The following is a 23932-nucleotide window of genomic DNA, read 5'->3' as shown; positions in this document are numbered from 1 at the left end:
TTAGATGAAGTAGTGTGGGTGAAGGCAGGCCAAGTGGCCTGTTTCTTTATATAATAAGTTTCCTTCTTCTAGGATATTGCTCTCAAAGCTCAAGTACTTCCAACCTCAATCTGAACCTATTATTAAATCACCAGTTACCCAGTATAATAACACTCATAATAAAGTCCAATTTAACCAAGAGGCTCAGACTGCTGTTTGAAAATCTTTGTTAATTTACTTCTATATTTGCTCCATATTGCACAACACATATTAGCTTTTCATTAACTACAACCAAGCAACCACAAGGCATGCCCCGGAGACTGTAAACAAAGGCGGACACTGACAACGTGCTCACTGTGGGCACATTCATTGTGCAACAGAGTTAGATTGTCAAGATGATTCTTCACACTTGTTCATACACAGCACTAGTATGACCAATTTAAAGAGGGGAGACAATAAACAAAACACTAATAACATTGCTTTATTAACGGCAATCATTGATGGACTGAAAGCAAGGTTAAATTTAATGTATAGCTGGCCACATTTCTCACCCTTAGATGTTACAATGATACCATAATATTTCATTCCTATGGAATAAGCTTTTTTGGAATATCATTTGAAAAATGGTGTATTTTATGAAATCAGAATGCTAGCTGTGCGGGTATAAAGCACAAAGTGTACAGAGCGGAACTGAACTGGATTGTTGCAGAAGCAATCCAGATGAGAACTTTGCAAAAAGTCTTATCTAATATACCAGATTTACTCAAATTAGAGAAAGCACTGAATAGGCACACCTGCGGAATATGATAATATTGGTGGGTGAACACTGTTTTAAAAATTAAATCCCTTGTCTTATCACAAACAAACTCATTAGCGGGATCATATGAGGTTTCATACATATATTCATGTAGTTTGCAGGATAAAAGAGCTGATTACCCAATTAGAGATTATGAAGCCATTTTTGCCTTTGCTCTGTCCTAAAGGAACAATTAAGTTCCCAGGAGAAAAATTGAAATAGAAACAGATCTCAAGAACCAATTATCCACCAAGATTCATTGAGTGTTACTCAAGAGGATGGAAGGGAGGTGCAGTGCTTATACACAAGGATTCGATGCAATTGAAGCAGGAGGGATGAAATAGTGCCACATATTTATCAACAGCGGGTAGACAACTGTTACCACGTTCCTTAACATTGTGGTTGAAGTTTGACAATGTGTTTTAATGTGTATGAGAGGTAACTGATTGTGTTGAACCTGGCAGATTCAAATCATGTCAGGCAGAGCACACTTTGGGGGAAGATAGGGAATGTGGGGGGTGCGAGATCAGCCCTTGCAAGTCTAATTGCACTGGAAAGTTACCAGATTAGTTAGCAACTGAAAGAGATTGTTTAGATGGGGCTCATCACCAGAACTGAGATTGGGTTTGAAACCGTCTCCTTCAGGCATGGACTGACTTGCTGTGTATTTCCAATATTTACAATTTTAATTTTAGTCTTTGGATATTGACTTATTTTCTTTTATCTACTGCCATGATAAGCCAATTTCTATTTGGCTGTTTAATCAGCAGAAATTTGAGCAAATCATTACAAAGAGCTCTGTTTGTGAGGAGGGCTTGTTCCAAAGTCCTAAAACAATTTCATGGATGTGGGACATAGAGGGAGCTATGGGAATTATCGTTAAATCGTAACGTTAAAAGTCATTGAAGTATATACTTGTTTTGCATGGCAATTGAAACAGCTACATAAAATTTGTCTGACTTTTATACAATTGGTTTCAATGTAAATCTCAGATAAATATATCCTAATCCAGTGGGAGACTTAACTGTACACTGGAGTGAGTCTTTGCTTCACGTTGACATTGGCTGCTGATCACTCTGTTCATATCTTCAGAGTATCACCACACCCACTCTAAACATTGCATTAGAAACTCCAAGGTACAATTTAATCTTGAGCAGTAATGCAAATGGGGTGCAGCCCATTTTCAACTCAGCCCCAATCTCTTTTCTATTGACTTCATAGACCAGAATTTTGGATACAGCATGAAAGCAGCTGATTTGCTACTGGCCAGAACAAATTTACACCTACTCAGTCAGAAACACTGAAACCAATGCAACAAGACTTAAGGATTTGTTTAAATTAAATGCAAAAAAATGGAAAATAGAGAAAATTCACTTTAAATGTTCAACCAATGATGAATTTAAAAAATGCAATTTAATATTTGGGGTTGGAGCATCAGTATGTTAATTGTGTTTATTTATCTTAATTGCCTTGTGTTTGTATTTTTTTCCCTCCACAAATATAATGAGAATTGTTGGGTTGACTTGAATGGAAAGGCTCCACAAAAAGTGTTCTGTCAAATTCCTGGATAAGTGTCCATGTGTCTGAAAAACTGCAAGCTCAGCATTGCCTTTAAGATGCTGAGTTGACAAATTATAAGAGGCTTCTTGCTCTGACATAATATAAGCAGTCAGTGAAATTAATTAATAAATAATCTTGCATGAAAAGGCTGCCAAAATGAATTTATACAAAAGAACTTACATACAAATAGAAGGTACTTTTCTGTTGTACCACTTAGCCCTATATAATTGTATTCTTTATTTGTTAAAATAATATTTCTAAAATTTAGTCTATGTGGCATGCCTCATTTGAATCGATTCCTCATCATTATACAGACATAAGCAAATAATCAGTTTTTGTAACAACACTGGATCAAATTTTTCACTCATTCAGAAGCACTCCAAACCAAATCTTTGGCAGGTGCACTGCAGAACTTTAAGACTAAATCCCATTTGTAAAAACAGAAGGAGGATACTAGTCTAGAAATTATACAGTGTAATGTTATTGAATCCAATTACTTTGTGCACTATTATAACAGAGACAATCTGCTTACTTGAAACAAATAATTGCCTCAATTAAAATAGTATGCAGAGTAATTACATGCAAACCTATTCCAAGTTAATCTTATCACAGTGCAATTTCCAGGCTATTAATTACAAATCATCTGGGAATGATATGAAAAAACTGACCTATTAATTCAGAACATGAGGACTTGATATGCAAGAGGCATTGCACGACTTTTTAAGATGTCTCAAATGCACAATGCATAAAACGATCGGCCTGGAATAAAAGGTTTCAGTGCAAATGACAATTTGTCACATTAAGGCAGGTACAAACACAAGTAACAATGTGATACTGATACAAAATACTCAGGCAGTAACTCCAACATTCTTTGTTTTGTTTTCAATACGAATTAATAAAATAACACATTAATGTTGGCTATGAAGCTAAATGTTTTGCCCCTAAGTCAGCTGAACAACAAACTTTAAAGAGCGTTTCTCTCCTCTCCATTTTTTCTTATATATTTCTTTCTGGCGTGACTATTAGGTATAGCAGATGTACATACACCCTTTCAACTACAGCACACAGTGTAAAAGATTTCAAGCAGAAAAGCCCAAAGCATAACTTGTGTACAAACCGGTTCCAAATTAATTCCCCACTGTCCCACTACCTACAAACCTATGCTTTCACCGTGCAAGGCAGAGAACACAAGTTGCTGCACTTTGCTTCGAGCAGTATGGCTAAATATTAAAATTTGTTTCCAAAGAACAGTATTCCAATTATTTAGAAAATAAAATGTCATCCAACTCAATACAATTTCCAATCTATTATAATTCTATAAAGATCAGAGCAATTTATTGTTTAACAAGAGATATTACTACTCTGTCTCATGTTATTAAGGAAATATTGATGGAATTCTCAGATTGAAATCTTAGCAATTATTTGTGTGGGGACCCTGGTTATCTGCTGCAGCACGAGAAGACTTTTTTTTCTGTTAACTTCTGGAACTCCTTCCCCACAAAATATTATGCTGATATTTAGACTCGAGGTTACCCCATTTTCAACATGCATTGTGTGATTTAGAAGATGTGAGCTTTTTTCTTCAGCTCATTGCGCTTCCAGAGTGGTAACCTGTCAAATTCCTGGATAGTCATATTAAAGAGCTGGTGAAAAACTTCAGGGGCCAGATGACGCTGAAAGAGTAAATGATAATGACAAATAAAGGTCAGTTATAAATATCCACTTGCATTCCAACAATGTCAAAAAGTTTTATTTAATTTATTATACATCTCGCTCCGTTACTATGTTGCCACTTACTCCCAAGTTACTGAGCATATTTCTATCTTAATGCAATTTACATAGAACATAGAACAGTACAGCACAGGAACAGGCCCTTTGGCCCACAATGTCTGTGCTGAGCATGATGCCAAATTAAACTAATCCCTTCTGCCTGCACATGATCCATTTCCCTCCTTACCCTGCGTATTTATGTGCCTATCGAAAAGCCTCTTAAATGCCACTATCATATCTAGCCTCACAATTCATCCTACATTGACTAAAAATAGATCTGGCATTCAGAAGCAGAAGACAACATACAGCTGCTACAATAAGGTTGAGTGACTGTGGGCAATTTTGTCTGCTTTTGATGGAAGCGTACTTTGAGTACTTGGTTCAACTTTGGTACCAAGGCAAATGGGGACTGAGAGAGGGGCTGGTGATTCACACAGCTGATCTCTGGTGTCAGAGAAACAAATTACGAAGCAGGTTGAGAAAGATGCACATGAGAGTGGACCTGAAGAAAAGAATCCTACAGCTTGTTAAACCACAATTCGATGGATATCAGAGAATATTTTTCATGTCAAGAATTAATATTACCTAGCATGCTTCCCTAAACAAAAATGGGGGAGTCTATCATTGTCTCTGGCCCAATTCAAAAGGTTCTTAAAATGCTGTGATGTTTGAACTGGAGGTCTCTTTGTGAGGATGACCCAGGCAGGATGGGATGGTGTCCCTTATCTTTACTTTGTGATATGAAACCTCAGTAGCACACCCCAACACTGAGGACATACGACTTCATCAACCCCTCAAATTGCTCTGATCTTAGTTGTTTTTCTTGCAAAATTCGAGCAGCCCAAGTTGCTTCTCCTATCAGGGTGTTGTGGGGCTGGTTCAGATTTGAAAGACAAGCATTATGTACCAATAATTGGGGATCAAATGCAGAATTCTGAGAGGGATTGACAGAGAGGCTGCCCAGAGCTAGTTTCCTCTCAGTGGAGTGCACAGCACTATTTTCAAGGTAAGAGATCAGCCATTTAGGACCGTGATAATGAGAATTTTTCTTTACGTGGATGCTTGTAAATCTTTGAATTCTCCACTTCAGAGGGCAATGGATGCTCAGTCATTGAGTATATTCAGGTATGAAAGGCTTTTAAACTCTGAAGTATACTGTGATCAGCAGGAACATAAACAAGCACATGATCAGGTATGATCTTACTGATTGGTGGATCTGGCCTGAAGGACCATGTGGTCTACTCCCTGCTTCGTTTGCTTATGGTGTTTCCCAGATAATAGCTTATTTCCCAATTCCTTAATGGATAGACTGCATTCTCACCTCCAGTCTTGTCCTGTCTACATCTCTTGGTAGTTTGCTGCGTCCTCGGTTGGTCACTGCAAGGATGTGATAAGGATAAATCTGTACAGAAGAGGAACAATTGCAACATTATGGGAAATTCCGTACGATCTACTTAGCTCAGTGATGTATTAGTATAACAAAGATTTTCTGATTTATAATCTATAAATACGACACTGTGCTACTAACTATGCAAATATCAGAGCTAGTGGAATACTTTGAAGGGCTTTATTTAAGTATAATGCATGAATTTAAAACCATTGAATGTGGCACTTGATAGACAAGTTCACAAGTCCTCAGAAAATGAAGCTCTCCATGCCTGCATGGGACAAGACCTAGACACCATCAGGTATGTTAAGTGGCAAGCAACATTCAGGTCCCAAAAGTGCCAGACAATGACCACCTCCAATAAAATAATGTCTAAACACCGACCTTTGACATTCAATGGTATTACCATCACCAAGTTCTCCACCATCAACATCCTAGGGTCATCTTTAACCAGAAACTCAACTGGACCAGTCACATAAATACTGTGGCTGAAACAGCAGAGCAGAGATTGGGTAATCTGTGGTGACCTCCTGACCCCTCCATAGCTTTTCCACCATTAAAATGGAACAAGTCAGGAGCAAGAGGGAATACTCTCCACCTGTCCGTAGAAGTGCAGTTCCTCCAACAACACTCGATAGGCTCAACACCATCTGGGATAAAGCAACCCATTAGACTGGAACACCTCTCCACCACCCTGAACATTTAACCCCACCACCACTGGTGCACCGTGGTTGCAGTGTGCGTCATATAAAAAACACAGAACAAATACCTATTCACAACTTCCATCTACTAAAAGAAGAGCAGCAAATACCAACTCTGACCCACTTGGAAAGTTATTGCAGTAACTCTTCTAACACCTATAAGCATCTGGTTCAAGATCTACACTGTGCACCAATTTGTCTGACAGACACCTCAAGATTTTTGTTTTGTTTTGCACCAAGCTCATTTTTGTTTGTTATTTTTCCATAGTTTTAATATAACCCAGTTGCTTTGGACTTGCCTTTGGCTCCAGCATGTTAGGCATTGAAACTCCTCTGTCCATCCTTGCTCCTTGCACAGTTCCCTCCTGTGGAGGCTGGAGAGATACAGAAATAAAGATGTTGCTCTGACTGTCACACAAGTCCATATAGTGCATGCATCAATACAACTTCCTATTAAACTTTAAGGAACTAATGATTAGCATTTCATAAAAGATGAACAATATAAATACACTCCAAGCTCCACATTAAACACAAAAAAGATTAAGTTACCCTTATTGCATGCTATTATTTATCTTTCATATTGATTATAGTATTGAGAGATTAACCATTGTCTTTACTAATTAGGTAGCACTCTTAGAATTGTTTTATCATACATAAGTACAAGTAAGGTAGAAGTTGTTTTGTATTTGAGCTATGCTTACAATTTAAATGTAGCATCATTTTGAAGTGAGGCTGTTTTACTGCACTATAAATGAATGAAGCAATCCAAGCAGCTCAAAACCCTTGGTTATCACATAAAGTCACCATGATGCTTTACATTCAGATAAAATTTTAACTTCAACTATATTTTTCCAGGAACAAAAAGTGACATTTCCACTCACTGCCCAGGAGTGCTCAGGTAAACTCAACAAATTTGGTGCGGTTGATTTACACACCACAATCACTCACCAAATAAGTCAGCCTACTAAACCATAGTGCAAACTCAGACACTCATTTGAATACAATATATTGGCAGTAAATAGGCAAATTGAAAGTAAATATGTCAAACAGAGTTGGTTGCAAGGACATCTGGGCTATATTACTGTGTTTATTTCAAGGGGATTAGAGGTATGAATAAAATTACAGGTTAAAATCCAAAAGTGAAAAAAATTAAATACATTATGACATGACATTGAAACAAATGTTTCAAAGAAGAATGATAAAAAAAGTTTGTCATACTGTAGCTTCACTCTTAACCCAGATGTTGCTCTGTCACACAAGTCCATATAGTGCATGCATCATGCCTGTGTAATAAACCTGCACATATTTGTAGTTAATTTCTCAAAAAATTTAAACTAAGGCTCAGTTATTAAATTTAGAATGTTCACAAATAGTTATATATTTTGATCCTGTTTATTTGCTCTTAATAAGTTAATAAAATATTCATTGCTTGACCCTTACTAATCACTTAAAAGGCTCTACCGAAAATAAGAATTCTAGAATTTCATCACAAAAAATAACAATAATTATACATAATACATCCTTGATGGATCTTAATCATTTTAACACTGGCTTATTCATCTTTTTTGAACCACAATACAGTATAAATGAGGAAGATAAGAACGTGCAAAAATTAGCCTTTTTCACAGTGGTCGGTTTGAAGTGCTTAAAGCCATCAACGTACCAGGGATTCTGGAAAAAAAGAAAATAACATTATTACTTTGTTGTTCATCAGCTGAACATTTTATACACGTCATTGCATTTTCTCTAATTACACTGAGAGAAGTGTACGAATGAGTACACCAATGACCATGTTCTGCTCTAAGGATCTCATTGCCTTCAATGGGATGGGTGGTGAGCCCAGAGGTTCCTTCCACAATTACCATCAGTACTGCTCCACATACAACTAACATGCTGCAGCATGGCTGGGGAAACAGTGCCTGCTTATCAATACCCACTTCTGCCAGGCCCCATGAGAACCAGCCAGATCAAGAAAAGGATTCTGAGCAGCACAGTGTTAACAGGAACTCGGTCATCTGGCTCAAATGTAAACACTCCACCTTTCCTCAGCTGCTCTTTTTGCTGGGAGTCTTGTTGATCAAACTTGTCTTCTTTTTATTTCAGAAGAAAATGATGGTGTTTCTTGATAAAATTCGGTCAGTCATAGTCACGTCCTTCTTAGTTTTTAACTTGGTAACTGGAATGCACTGCTGGAGAGTGGTGGAGGCAGTATAGTGACAGCACTTAAGAAGTGTCAAGATGAGCACTTGGGCAGCTACAGGCCAAGTGCTGGAAGATGGGATGAATATGGGTGGGTGCCCACTGGTCACTGTGGCCACGGTGGGCCGCATAGCTCCTTTCTGTGCTTTGTGTCTCTTTGACTCTAACTTGTGGTGCATCAAAATCAGGCTTAGTTAGGCTTGTCTATTGTTCACGTTAGAATGATTTTGTGGATAAATTCATCTTTATAAGTAGTTTGCTTCAACATGGCTGGATGCCAGCTTAGTTTTCCATCCTTTCCCCCAGCACTACAGTGGAAACTTGGGTCCAGCTAATCAAATCACATTAAAGTCCTCTGCTTGTTGCCTCGTAGAGGAGGTGTTAGTGTAAATCCCCCACAGACATTTCAAATCAATAGATGAAGCTTATGCTTACTTATTTACAAAGAGCCCAATTTCAAGTTTTAATTTGGGGAGGCAGGTCCAGGTAGCCAAGAAGTTATGGAGAGCTATTTGTGTGTGCGTCGTCACAGTCACTTGGTCTGCTCCTTACCCAATATCTTTGAACATACATTGACTAATTGAACTTGCTGCAAAGGGGCCCCAGGACTAACAGATTTTTTTACATCTGCCAAACAGAGAATCCTATTATAGTGATTTCCCGTAACATTGAGCAACGATCACTGTCTGTTCTGCTTCCAGCTGCTAGGTGGCAGTGCCAAACTATTAGTGAAAGGAGCTTGGAGGCTCCTGCATGGTGTTCCAGAGAACAACAGCCACAGTCTCTGGCACACAATTCAAGAATAAAATGGCACATAATGCTAAGTTTTCCTGACATCTTTCCAGAAAGTCACAAGTGATGAACTTTGAAAAATAAATGGGGTGAAAATGTGTTGGCTGTGGATTAGAATTCAGAAGCTACTATAAACCAAGCTATAGGATTTTATAAGGCAGTCAGGATCTATGTGAAAACCAGGAATGTTAATGAAATCCATTTGTTAAAAATAAGAGAATAACATTTTCATTGGAACAATGTGGGGCACAGCACGCTACTGGAATGGTGGGCCTTTGATATCCAGGAGAGCACCAAGCAAAAGCTCTTTCTTGAAAGGATGGAGGGGAAGTAAAGCAGTAAGATTCTGGTAAGCATTCATGTATGGTGGCATGCACTGAAGTCAGCGTCCCAATTGCTTAGGATGACAATTATAGAACAGGAAAAGACCGTTCAGCCACATCAAATACATACCTTCAAGAGCTTTTATGCAACTATGGACTCTCGATGGAACATTAAGTGTAAGGAAATCAGTGGACCAACAAAATACAATCACCTTCAATTTTCATTATTCAGCTTCCTGTTCTTGAGGTAATATTCCTCCCCATCTCACAGCATGCAAACCATGCAACTCCCTGGAATATTGAATCATGGCCCCTGTAATCACCGAACACGTCCCCAATTCAGTTTTAATGACAGAGCTTAGGGCAATAGCAGACAGAAATACTATCTTCATTAATATTGGCCTGGTCTATGTGAGGAGGCAGAGCCGATTAGAGTAGGCAGATTGGTGAACCCAATGACATTCTCACCCTTCCACCTCCTTCGCCCTAAGTGGTCGGTACAGTGACGACTTACGTGCATCCAGGTCAAAAGGGCGATGGAGATGATGGCCCGGCTACAGCTTGTTGTGTGGGAAATACCCGAAAAACCCAGTATTTTAGAAAGGGGGCTAATTAACAAAGATCCACATCCAATGAAGTTGGGTCTCCCAGCTAGTCATGCATACAGCACCCAAGCATTGTATTTTCCTGCATTCATAACCCAGCAAGTGTTGAAACTGTTAAAGTAACTTGATGTTTGTAACTCAAAATTGTGTGATGGGCTACTTCTTGGTAGCTGAGCAGTAACATGAATTTTGGTCCAAATATAATTTCCATATCAGATGAATTTGATGCTGGCATTGTGCACTCATTTTTTTTTAATGTGCATGAATTGCATGACCAGAATTTATTGCCCATTCCTGATTGCCCCTGAGGAGGTGTGGTGAGCTATCTTGTTGGACCACTGCAGTCCTTGTGATAAAGATCTTCTTGGATAATCATTGGGTTCGGAAACTGGAATTTAGGCCCTGGGGTGGTGATGTATTTTCAAGTCTTGACGGTACACAATTTGCAGGAAATCTTCAAGGTGGTTGCATTCCCACACACAAACCAGATAGTTGAAAATACATGGATGTGCACTGCACTGTAATTACTGGTTCACGTGCAAAACTCTTGAAGAAGCTATTATTGGAAATGTTAGCATTTGAAGTGCTAGTTTCACATACTGCTTCAGTCTATGTTGAAAGCACTGAATCATTCTGATGCCAACCACAATATGGCAGGTGTATCCATTTATCTGTGAGCACTTGTTTAGAGCAAATGCACAGGTCAAGGTACAGGAATAGTAACAAATCCACTTATAATGGAGCAACTTACTTCTATTCAGAGTATTTAACGAAAGTCATACATACATGCTTGGGGCAGAAATAGGCAATGCCACTTAAATCAGAGATGAGTACTACTGAATTTATACATATTTCATAAAATGGATAGACATGAACAGAAACGCAAGCCAAATGGACATCCCTACCTCTGACACCTTCGCTTACATCGCTGTAGCTGTCATACTGTGTGAAATCTGTCGAGAGTGGCTAACAAAAAGAAGTGTAATTAGTCTTTGCAGGTTTTTAGGTCAATGATTCATTCTATTGATATCTTAATATTTTTATGCCAGATGCTATAGAATTATCATTGCATGGCTATGCTCTATCAGAAATATATACACAAATCATGTAGAACCAGTAGTTAGCCTAATGTTGTCTAATAGTCATTGCTGACATGTGAGCAATTATGTGTGATTGGTAAAGATAATAGAGACAGTCAAGGAGCTTATGATCTAAATATTCACAGTTACACAGCATCGGAGTGCTGACTTCAACTGTTGGTAAAGATGCAGAGTACTCCTTTCACTACTGTGTGTATTCCACATTTTAAATATTTGCAATGACTGGTGTGTAAATGGTGAAAACACAGAACAATAGTATCATGAAAACACCAACAATCTTGTACAGAGAGGGGAACTGGACCAACTGTCTTAACTGCTCTAGGCCAGCAGGACAAGCCTGCTGAGAAATGAGCAGCTTCTAGAGAGCACAAAATGCCATTAAACAAGCAACACTCGAGTGCATTCTAGATGTCAACACACTTAAGATCAAAATATCACTCGAAGTATGAACAAAAACATATTTTATTACAGCTTCTCTGTTGGGTTCTGATGAATTCAGCCCTGAATTCTAAATTTAGTTGAAAGAGATGAATGCAAAGTCCTGGACAGAATGATAGAGGTGAATATTTATTACCTGTGTTTAACTGTATTGATCAGCATTTTTTACACTAATTAGTAGATGAGGATAAAATGGTGTTGCTGTAGTTACATCTGTCTTGGATCAGAGATTTCTATTGGTTAACTTTCAAGGACATAAGGGAAGTGTATAAATGTATATATTTAACTACTTTTGGAGGTGAAATGTGAACAAACATTACACACATATGCACGAATTCTTTAAGTGGTTAAATGCTTAATGATTAGGGGGAGCCTGTGCTCCTGCTGTACTCTCCCCACCTCCCTCTGCCCCACTTCCCCACCCTCATCTCTTGCACACCTCAAAAAGCCACGTGCCCATTGCATTACGATGAACATCACTCACAGGGATGAAAACTGTCACATCTTCATCATTCATTTTGGCTTTAGTAACATTATGCATTCCAAAAATTTTGATACCATTGCTTGTTACCTGAATTTATCTGAAAGTATTCCAGCCTGTTGTCATCAAATTAAAATCAAATCAAAGTTATGTATCACTATGATTGTCTAAAGATAGGATTTCCCCCAGGCAGCTCTGCTTCAATTCATAATTGAAATTTATTTAAATTTCAATAATTTATTCTTCACCTGGATATTTAAAGTTCACTGTTAGTTTAATATGCTAGCACAAATAAGAAACATTGAGGCCAGCTACCCAATTTACACCTTGTCCAATTTTGTTATCCATAATAACACCTAAAATCAGACCAGATGTAATGTAAGGTATTTGATCTGGACCCACCCAATTCCCACACAGCACATTAGCTTAAGTTCAAGGCCGATCTTTGATTATAATACATGTGGAAAGCATTTTATAGGCTGCCAACAGTAAGACACTGCTTTTATTGTTCAAAAGTGATATGATATTCATCTTTAATCTTTTCAGTAATCCACTTAGTCCTATAATTATAAATTCAGAGCTGACATTTATGCATTATTACTTAAGTAATTGAAATGTTGATATCTTGGATTTTCTTAATATGTATATTTTTTTTCAAGCTATCAGTTAAATAATTAATGCTCAAATGGGAAACATTCCAATAAACACCCCTCTTCATCCCTCTAACTTGTTACATTTCTTTGGAAGCAGAGGAGTTCCTTCTTACTCGTCTCTCTTTGGCACTGAACTTCAGCTTTATAGGAAGGTGATAACCATCTGGAATCAAGACCCAAATGTTCTGGGCAGCACGGTGGCACAGCCAGTGGAGCTGCTGCCTCACAGCGCCAGAGACCCAGGTTCAATCCTGACCTCAGGTATTGCCTGTGTGGAGTTTGCACGTTCTCCCTGTGACCATGTGGGTTCCCTCCAGGTGCTCTGTTATCTTCCAACATCCCAGAGGATGTGTGGGTTGGCAGATTAATTGGCCACTGTAATTCGCCCCTAGTGTGTCAGTGAGTAGTAGAATCTCAGGGTGTGGGAGTTAACAAAAATGTAGGATTAGTGTAATGTAAGGGTTACTCACAAGACTCTAGTAATACTCCTTTTGGTCAGTTGCCAGGAGACACACAACTTGAACCTGCTGGCGACTTACCCTTATCCTCTGTAACTGATTCCATAGAACTTAATATCAAACTAATCTCTCACCATTCATTGTAACCAAGATTATTAGGTTGGTTGTCCATTAAACACCTTACTGTTTCAGGATTATAGCATTGTGTGGTTAATTTATTTTCGGTTCAAGGGATAGATTGATATTTGATTTCTCTTCTTTCTTTCTGAACTGTGCCACTATTTTACATTTTGTGTCAATTGGCACAAATGTATTGATTTGAGGTGCGCACAGGATTTTCTAAAAACAAGTACAAGGTTGTGCTGCTTAATTCGCAGATGCAGATGAAAAGCAGAGGATGGTGTGAACCTCACAGCTATAATTGGATGGGCAAGCACAAGCTGGTCACCTGGATACTCATGAATTCACATTTGTAATTCATTTGTTTTATTTACAGTTTGGGTGAATTTTTGCACTCAGTGAATGCTGGCATTTGAGGAAAGAACATGTTCCCCTGGTATCAAAGAGTCCCAGAGTGAAGATCATCCTGGTGAGTGGTGAAGTGAAAGAGTCTTTACCTTTTCCTCAAAGGTCTGCTGTATCCTTAAACCTCTCCCCAGAAATGTTTTCCTGCTGAGTTCTGCTCACTCTCGTGGTGGCCTTGCTGAGCGAGACAATAATTATTGCTAAACAAGGGATGGTTTGGTCTGTCAAGACTGTGCTCAGTCATTTCCCACATTCCTTTTGCAGCGAGGTTTTCACTCTGTTAGTTCTGCATTTAAACCCTGGTTTCAGTGGTGTGTGGACTGAGTGGCAATCTATAGCGTTGTTAATTGCCCTTCCTTAACAATAAATTAGAATCAAATTAGAATTAAGCTTTAAAATTATAGCTTCCTTCTATCTATCCAAATTTCACAAATGAATGGTTTATTCTATTGCTTTATTGACCTAATACTAAAGTGTACAGGAGTCCTGATGAAAGTCCATTGACGTGGAGTGTTAACTGTCTATCTCTCTCTATGGATGCTGCCAAGAATTCCCAGCATGCTACTGTTTATATTTCAGAAAATGCACAATGACTTTCACATGTGGAGCAACCACACTAAGACAGTGAACTTTTATTCTCAATACTATAATAACTCTGCTACATGAGCAATGGTATTATGCATGGACATGAACAGTCTATCCCTTACAAACCACATAATTACAAATTTAAATTTCCACAATCAGCTTCAAAACACTTGGTGCTGATTATTCTTAAGAAACTCCAGAGTTAGGAGGTTGCAGTATCAAGGTATAGAAAATGTGGAGGGAATGTATTTAATGTAGCTGATAGACTTTCCACCAGTCCAGGTACATAATGTGCAGTGCATGCTGGTCTCGCCTTACCCTATGCAGTCCACTTCGTCCGTAACCAGGGAGAGAGGAAGTTTTGGAGGCAGAAGCATGCAGTGGCTAGAGGGCAGAGGGGTAAAATTCACATTAGAACTGCAGAAAGCCAACTACGAGGCAACAAACAAGATATATTTAAGCTTACGCTTCAAAGCAACTTCACACTTTCAATGAAAGGAAATTAATTACCAGTGAATATTTTAATTAAATAATGCTACCAACAATATACCATATTATTATAAACAAATTCACCAACAACACCGCTGATGTTGGACAAACCACAGGTGGTGATGAGTCAGCTTATCGGAGTGAGACAGGAAATCTTGTTGAGTGATGCTGCAACAAAAACCTCTCGCTCAACGTCGGTAAAACTAAAGAGCTGATTGTTGACTTCAGAAAGGGGAAGGAGGGCGAACATGCACCAGTCTACTTTGGTGGATCAGAGGTGGAAAGGATTAGCAGCTTTAAATTCCTGGGCATTAACATAATAGAATGACCTGTCCTGGGCCCAGCACATTGATGCAAATCACAAGGAAGGCATGCCAGCTTCTTTACATTCTTAGAAGGTTGAGGTTCAGAATGTCACCAAACACTCGAACAAATGTCTACAGTATACTGTTGCCATCATGTTTGCATCATGGTCTGGTACAGCAATTCAAATGTACAGGAATGCAAGAAACTGCAGGGAGAGGGACTCAGCCCAATACATCACGGGCACATCCCTCCCCACCATTGGTAGTACCTACATGGGATGCTGCCTCAAGGCAGCAACAAAGATCCCCACCATCCAGACACTGCTATCTTCTCACAGCTACCATCGGGCAGGAGGTACGGAAACTTGAAGTCCCACACCACCAGGTTTAAAAACAGCTACGTACTTCCCTTTAACCATTCGGTTTTTGAACCAACTGCCACAACCCTAATCACTACCTCAGTATGGCAACACTGAGTACCTTGCACTACAGTAGACTTTGTTTTTTGTTTGTTCTGGTTTTGTTTTTTCTTATATAATTTGTTAATTTATGTTTTTCTTGTGAATGCTGCTTATATGATATTATGTGCCTGTGATGCTGCTGCAAGTAAGATTTCCATTGCAACTGTGCATGCATGTGACAATAAACTTTACTCCAATTTAATCCTAAACAAACTCCAGAGCAGCTTGTGTTTTATTTATCATTGTCGTCTCTGCTTCTTATGTGCCTCTGTAATTGTAATATGCAATTTATTTGCTAATCATTCCATTTTCAAAACTAGTTGCACTGAATTCACTACATTGGGACCCATTTGGTGGAATAATGCTACAAACAATATACCATATTATTATAAACAAATTCACCAACAAACACCACTGTTGTGGACAAATCACAGGTGGTGATGAGTCAGCTTATCGGAGTGAGACAGGAAATCTTGTTGAGTGATGCTGCAACAAAAACCACTCGCTCAATGTCGGTAAAACTAAAGAGCTGATTGTTGACTTCAGAAAGGGGAAGGAGGGCGAACATGCACCAGTCTACATTGGGGGATCGCGGTGGAGTCAGCAGCTTTAAATTTCATGGGTGTTAACATATCGGATGACCTGTCCTGGGCCAGCACATAGATGCAATTACAAGGAAGGTGTGCCAGTGTCTTTACTTTCTTAGGAGGTTAAGGAGGTTCGGTTTGTCACCGAACACTCTAACTAACTTCTACAGAAATGTTTTTCACTCAGAGGGTGGCAGGGATCTGGATCTCACTCTCTGAAAAGGTAGTAGAGACAGAAATCCTCATCACACTTATAAAAGACCTGGAAGAACACTCTAACAAACATGGTCTGGTACGGCAATTCCAATGTGCAGCAATGCAAGAAGCTGCAGAGGGTAGGGGACTCAGCCCAAAACGTCACGGGCACATCCCTCCCCACCATCGGTAGTACCTACAGGAGGCACTGCCTCAAGAAGGCAATAACCATCAAAGATCCCCATCATCTGGGCCGTGCCATTTGCTCACAGCTACCATTGGGCAGGAGATACAGAAGCCTGAAGTCCCACACCACCAGGTTCAAAAACAGCTACCTCCCTTCAACCATTTGATTCTTGAAGCAATCAGCACAACCCTAATCACTATGGTTTAGCAACACTATGACTACTTGGATCACTTTGCATTAAAATGGACTTTTTTTTGTCCTAATTGTGTTTTTTTTCTTGTAATATTGTATACTTTATGTTTTTCTTGTGAATGCTGCTAATATGTGCTGTGATGCTGTTGCAAGTGTTTTTCATTGCACCTATGCATACATGTACTTGTGCAAATGACAATAACTTGACTTTGACTTAATAGGAGAGGTGTGATGGTTACAACATATTGGTTGTACAGAGACCAAGGATGCACTATCTCTGAGAAGTGAACTTAGCATTCATCGTCAGCTACTGGAAGCTCATTTCCAAAAGAAATGATATAGGAATTGTAATAGTATTAAAAAAGTTGTCTGAATCAGATTGAAAGAGTTATAATGTGTCATCCAAAAAACTTCCACCAAGTTTATGTATGCATTACTTTCACAAATTGTTTAGCACAGTAAGATGTATTGTCTGAATGGAGATGCTATCACAATAAATTGGCACCTGACTTGGTCTGGATCAACACACACAATTTCCTGCTCCATTTTGAAGCAAACATCTAATCCAGAGCAGAATTGTTATCTGGCACTTCCCCTCCACTTTGAACTGAGCTGAGCCTGGAATAATAACAGGGTTCTGAGGAGGTCAAGCTGGGGTTGGCAACCTTTCACAAAAAAAGGGGCAGATTGTGAAAAGTGCTCGTGAGCAGGGCCTAAATGATCTCCACTGCATAACAGAAGAGCAGCACAGGCTCAATGGGCCAAACAGTCTCCTCTAACCACGGACTTTGTATAATTAGAGAACATATTACATGAAGCAAGCAAAGGAGGAAAAAGAAAATGTAATAAAGATCAAGACTCAAGGAACAAAAATCAAGGATGCTTGCCACCCTGGCCATTCCCTTTTCTCTCTTCTACCTTCTAAGAGAAGATACAGGAGCGTGAAAGCTCAGACGACCAGACTCAAGAACAGCTTCTTCCCCACTGCCATCAGACCTCTGAACCAATCCCCTCCTTCACATCCCCTTCCCGGTGGTGCTGCCACATCCATGGACCCTTAATTCTACCTCTTTCGTTATTGTCACTTTAGCATTTCTTTTTGGACTACTTTAGATTGCAGTACTATACTTCCCACTATTCCATTGTTTTGTGCTTGTCATTGCATTTATTCTTGTGTTTATTATTACCATGTATACTATTCACTCTGTGAGCTTCATGTGAGCAAGGAATTTCATTGCACCCTGGTGAATATGCAATAACTAATCGGAATCTGCCTGCCACACTCTTGTGAAATTTGACCATTAAACTTTGAATACGACACTCTGAGGTATTCAGAAAAATATTCACAAAATTTATGTAAACATGAAATGCTGGAAAAACTCAGAACATTGGACAACACTTGTGAAAATAGAAAGAGTTAACATTTCAGGTTGAAGATGTAGCTAGCAGTGGAATCTCATTGAAGGTGGCAGAAATTAGGGGATGACCCATTGAACGTGGGGGTTGTTGGAATGGGTTGGGGCCAGAAACTGGAAACAGCACTCAGCCCCTCACAGTCCTCATCCCTTTCCACATCCAAGGACCCAAACAGTGCTTCTAGGTTTGGCAATGAGGCACTTGCTCTCTTCCAATTTAGTGCACTGCCTTCAGTGCTCATAATGTGCATTGGAGAAACCAAACACAGATTGGGTGACTGCTTTGCAGAATACTCTGTTCAGTTTGGAAGGGAGTCCTTGAGCTTCCCATTGCCGGTCATTTTATTTCTCCATCCCACTCCCATCCTGACCTTCCTGTCTTTGGTCTCCAATATTAACAGAGGCCCACATTAGCTTGAAGAACAGCAGCTCATCTTCCAACTAGACATGCTGCAAGACTTAATATTGGAGTTTAATAATTTCAGGTGAAGACCCCTTTATTCCCCTACAAATGTGGCAGTACCTATTTAATTTGTTTTGTGTCAATTTATTTCTGTAACGTGTTGCTTGAACCTCTAATTTTAAAAGTAATTGTCACCTTGACTTCTTTAGTCTGCACACAATCACAAACATTCCCTCTGTCCTTTTTACTTTCCCCAAAACACGCTTTCACTTTTTCAGTTGTGATGAAAGGTTCCTGTCCTGAAATGTTGACTCTGTTATTCTCCCTGCTGATGCTGTTTGACCTGCTGAGTGCTTCCAGCATTCTCTATTTTTGTTACTAAGTGCAAGTTGCCAAGTCCTGGGTAAGTGAGGGTGCAGTGCAATTGTGTGTGGTTTTTACTCTTCCTGTTTTTTATTGTACTGTCAAATGGAAGAACAAAGAAACACCTCCCAAGGTCCTCATGGGTGCTAATGTTGCAGAGGGAGCAGGAGTCACTCGCTTTCTGCCTCAGTGTCTGAGTGTGGTGTGGCTACTACCCCTCACTAGTTGACTCTACCTGGTGAACTGGCATAGATTATCATAACATTGAAAACAGCACGAGGCCCATCCACACTACAGATTGTCCTGTAACAAGCAGCCAACTTTATTCACTTGTTGCTTTAATCTTTTAAAACAGAATTAAAATATCTATGCAACTAATCAAAAAAACCCAACAAAAAAAAATCTGATGCATCAAATGCTATCTAATTAAAAATATTCCAGGACATAAAGAGTTCTGTGAGAGTTTTAAAGATACTAAATTGCATTAATAGCCATGTTATTTTCTTCCGTATAGATAAGAGCCCATGGTGTTAGGTACTAGCAAGGTACAAGCATGGATTGAAAATTGGCTGACTGGCAGATAGCAGAGTGGGGACAAGGGGTCCTTTTCAGGATGGCTGCTAGTGATTCGTGGAGTTCCGCAGGGATCAGTGTTGGAACCACAACTTTTCGCATTATACATTAACATTCTGGGTGAAAGAACTTATGGCACTGTGGCCAAGTTTGCAGATGATACCAAGATAGGTGGAGGGATAGGTAGTGTTGCAGAGGTAGGGAGTCTGCAGAAGAACTTGGACAAGTTAGGAGAGTGGGTAAAGAAGTGGCAAATGGAATACAACGTAGGGAAGTGTGGGGTTATGCACCTTGATAGGAAGAATAAAGGTGTAGACTACTTTCTAAATGGGGAGAGAATTCAGAAATTGGAGGTGTAAAGGGACTTGAGAGTCCTAGTTCAGGATTCCCTGAAGATTAACTTGCAGGCTGAGTCGGTAGTAAGAAAGGTAAATGCAACGTTGGCATTTATTTTGAGAGGACTAGAATATAAAAGCAAGGATGTACTGCTGAAGCTTTATAAAGCAGTGGTCAGTCCACATTCGGAATATTGAGAGCAATTTGGGCCCTGCATTTAGGGAACGTGCTGGCCCTGGAGAGGGTCCAGGGGAGGTTCACAAGAATAATCCCGGGAATGAAAGGCTTAACATATGAGGAGTGTTTGATGTCTCTGGGCCCGTACTTGACGGAGCTCAGAAGGATGGGGGAACCTCATTGAAACCTACTGAATACTGAAAGGCCTGGATAGAGAGGAGAGGAGAGAAGAGAAGAATGTTTCCACTAGTAGGAGAGTCTAGGATCTGAGGGCACAGCCTCAGAATAAAGGGATGTCCCTTTAGAACTAAGACGAGGAGGAATTTCCTCAGCCAGAGGGTGGTGAATCTGTGGAATTCGTTGCCACAGATAGCTGAGGAGGTCAAGTCATTGTGTATGGATGTATTTAAGGCAGAGATTGATAAGTTCTTGATTGGTATGAGGGTTAAGTGTTATGGGGAGAAGGTGGGAGAATAGGGTTGAGAGAAAAAAAAATTACTCATTATTGAATAGTGGGAGCAAACTTGATAGGCTAAATGGCCTCATTCTACTCCGATATCTTATGGTATTATGGTCTATTATCACAACGTGAAGCAAATAAAAGGGCAGCTTTCTAACATAGTGAAGCTTGGCAGAAAGTAATACCACAAGACACACACTGTGCATAGGTCCATTAAAAAGAATTATTAATTAATAAGGAATCCATTCATCACAGATATTTGATGGAAGATTGATGCTCTTACACGCACTCCCTGCTGAATCATAACGATGTCTGAATTGAGGATCACCAGAGAGAGTGTGTGATGCTAAGCGGGCTTGCTTCTCTTTTTCCAACTCTTCCTTCAGAATCAGCTTTCCAAGGCCTGACTGGATCTATAAATTTACAAAGGACAGTTACAAAAATAAATAAACCAATATTTCTGAACACAACCAGTGCAGCATCAGTGAGGAGAAGCTATTGTGCTGAGCATAGCTAAATGTGGCCTGATTTTTCCTGTGAACAATGTTCCTTTTTGAACATATTTTCCTTTGAACTGTTTCAATAAGCAAGAGTACAAGTGGTGGTATGTTGTGGGCAGGAGTACAAGACAAACAATTCTATTTTGATTAAAGATTCATTTCCTTTCCATTAACCCTACCAATACTGAAGAAGAACATTAAAAATTGGAGTCTGTGTGTGGTTGTCTCTTTGTTAATTTCTTGATTATGCTGGGGGACCATTAATTCAAAGTGAAAGAAAGACCTGTATTTGTGTAGAGTCTTTCATAATCTCATGACATCACAAGTGCTTATTGCTAAATAAATATTTTTTTGAAATGAAAAACAAAGTTGCATTTCAGTCACTAACTGAGCAACAAATACATCTGGAGAATGCATTTTTATTCTTTGAACATATCCATGGATGTCTAGAAATGGGATTTAATCTATTTCTGGTATGCTAATTGGATGTCATGTTTTGCCTCAAATGCCAGATTAGGTGTCACCTTAAATACAAAGCACAAAATTAGTATATCCAATTAATTATTGTGGTTTAAGGAGCATTATGAACCAAACTGTAAAAGTAAGCAGGCAGCTGCTATGTAACTGGTGCATTGGCTCATAGGAAACAAATCTGTGCCCTTTAAGGCTGTCATGGGGATGAGGGAGAACTGGGGTGGATTTGGTGGTGGTGGTGGTGGGGAGGGGAGTGGGGTGGAAAATCGTGGCAATTGGCTGGAAGGAGGCGTCAGGGATAATATAGGGGAGGAGTGAAGAGGATAATGAAGCATTGTTCTCCAGACCAAAAAAAACTGCCCCGACTTAAAATTGTACCCATGCCAAGGATAATCCCAAGGCAATGTGAGCAACAGTGTGGATCGAAGAAGGGGCAGGCATGGTAGTGTAGTGGTTAGTGTCACGCTCTTACAGCGCCAGCGACCCAGGTTCAACTCCAGCCGCTGTCTGTAAGGAGTTTGTACGTTCTCCCCATGACTGCATGAATTTCCTCCGGGTGCTCCGGTTTCCTCCCACATTCCAAAAGACGTACGGGTTAGGAAGTTGTGGGCATGTTATGTTGGCGCCAGAAGTGTGGCGACACTTGGGGGCTGCCCCCAGAACACTCTACGCAAAAGATGCATTTCACTGTGTGTTTCGATGTACTTGTGACTAATAAAGAAACCTTATATCTGTATCCTGAAATATCAATGCTACAATTTGTGTTCAGGCTGTCGGCTGTCTGCATGAGAACTTTAAAACATTAAAATATGTGGGGAGCAGGGGAAATCTATAAAGGTATAAGAAAAATTGATGCCCTGCCTTAAATTATGCACAGTTCACTAATTTTGGGGCAGATATCGAAAGAAGTGGCTGCTCAGTCAGGGCAGAAATGAGAACATTTTTCACAGGAGGAGGAGGGAACCTTTGGAATTCTCCACTCATGAGAGCGTTGAGTTGCAGATGCTGAGTACATTCAAGGCCAAGATCCATAGATTTTTAGCTTTTTAAGACACTCAAGAGATGTGGGGTTAGAATAGAAAGTCCTCCTCAGGTAAAATGTCCACCATGATCTTACTAAATGACAGAGCAGACACAATGTGGTAAGTGGCCTATTCCTGCTTCTTTCCTTTATGTTCTTATTTGCTCTTTGTTTTATTGAATTAAAAATAAATGTCATGGGTCATTACCTTGTGATCTAATTTCTGACAGTGAATAATTAATGGATGCTGCACACTTTGATGATGTTATCATGGTACTATATGCATCATGGAAATGATATCTGCATTAGTATGAATCATGAAAGGAGACTCTGTCAAATCTTGTTCCATCCCTGCCTTTGGGTGGGACAGGAAATGGCCACAATGAAGACATGCAACGTACTTTTTTTTACATTATTCACTCATAACAAACAAGCACAAATGGGTACAATGTTTGGGCAGTGGTTATTGACATTCACCTCAGAGGAAAGGCAGGGATACAAAATGCTCTGGGATATGCTGAAGTTTGCTGCTAGATGTTCATTAAAGCTACATGAAGACATCACAAAATGCTGCAATAAATATTAAATTGAATAGCTGGAAGTGGGAAATAGGACTGACAATAAAAAAAATAAGCAAAATAAAATATTTAAAATAAGGCATACAAATGTGAAAGGTTGTCTTGAACAGGAAAAAAAAGTCTAATATGTACTATCTAACAAAATGAACTTGTGTTAAAAGTAAGACAGAAATAATTAAGATTTGTGTCACGTCAGCTTAGTGCCAATGGACTAGAGACAGAAAACAAGCATGACGACCTGTGCATAGACACACACACCAATTGTTGATTCTGCCTCAGTCATGCTGTTCCTTTACGTGAAGGTGAAAATGCCATTCTTTTCACAGTACATTTTAACAGCTTTAGGTACACAAACCAAACATACTTTATTGAGTTGCTCCTCCTGGAGTTGTCTACGTCGGAGTTTTTCCTCATCTTCCTCTTCTCTTTCACTGCCTCTCCTCCTGTCTGTTCCTGATAGTCACAAAATACAGCTTTAGAGATCTGAGGTATACACACTGCCAGAGGGGCAGGTTTTGTATAGGTTAAATCAAAGAGAGCTGAAGTCCACAATCTTCAAGATGGCGTGGCTGCACTTAAGAAGATACTTACAGAAGGCTACTTAAGAGGGACTAGATAGTGGGCCTTCAATATCATTTTATCTCCGAAATAGATATATGGGACGATTTTTATCAAGTGCATGAATCAGGGAGGTGCCCATCACTGTGACCTCATCACCCAATTGCAGTTCTACCCACAAGAGGCCCAATCCTCCAGTGAGCTGGGTGCCAGATGGGGCTCTGAACCAGCTCATTATGCAAGGCAGGTTAGAAGTGGGCAGGTTAGAAGTAAGCAGGTTTCTAGAGCTGAGCAGAGGGCTTCAGC

At 39.6% G+C, this 23932-nt stretch overlaps 1 protein-coding gene across 12 annotated transcripts in view; it reads right to left on the bottom strand.

Moving 5' to 3' along the window:
- Positions 1-444: 444 nt before the first annotated feature.
- The window catches only part of ablim1b (actin binding LIM protein 1b), a 290641-nt gene continuing 267153 nt past the window's right edge, over positions 445-23932 (bottom strand). For 7 of the 12 annotated variants that reach the window (XM_052027491.1, XM_052027497.1, XM_052027494.1 and 4 more), the window contains 5 exons: positions 23433-23521; positions 20779-20908; positions 14671-14735; positions 11018-11078; positions 7723-7864 (listed from right to left, as the gene is read on the bottom strand). In XM_052027491.1, the coding sequence (XP_051883451.1) occupies positions 7848-7864; positions 11018-11078; positions 14671-14735; positions 20779-20908; positions 23433-23521 (362 nt within the window). In that variant the 3' untranslated portion in view covers positions 7723-7847. Of the gene's footprint in view, positions 4009-5426; positions 5508-6492; positions 6568-7721; positions 7865-11009; positions 11079-14670; positions 14736-20778; positions 20909-23432; positions 23522-23932 lie in introns of those variants that run through there. The other 5 variants (XM_052027496.1, XM_052027492.1, XM_052027495.1 and 2 more) reach the window with 3 other exon arrangements.

This window comes from Pristis pectinata, chromosome 12 (genome assembly GCF_009764475.1).
Source record: "Pristis pectinata isolate sPriPec2 chromosome 12, sPriPec2.1.pri, whole genome shotgun sequence".
Lineage (NCBI taxonomy): Eukaryota > Metazoa > Chordata > Chondrichthyes > Rhinopristiformes > Pristidae > Pristis > Pristis pectinata.
The sequence above is the reverse complement of the archived record's forward strand: the minus strand, read 5'-3'. Positions and strand labels throughout refer to the sequence as shown.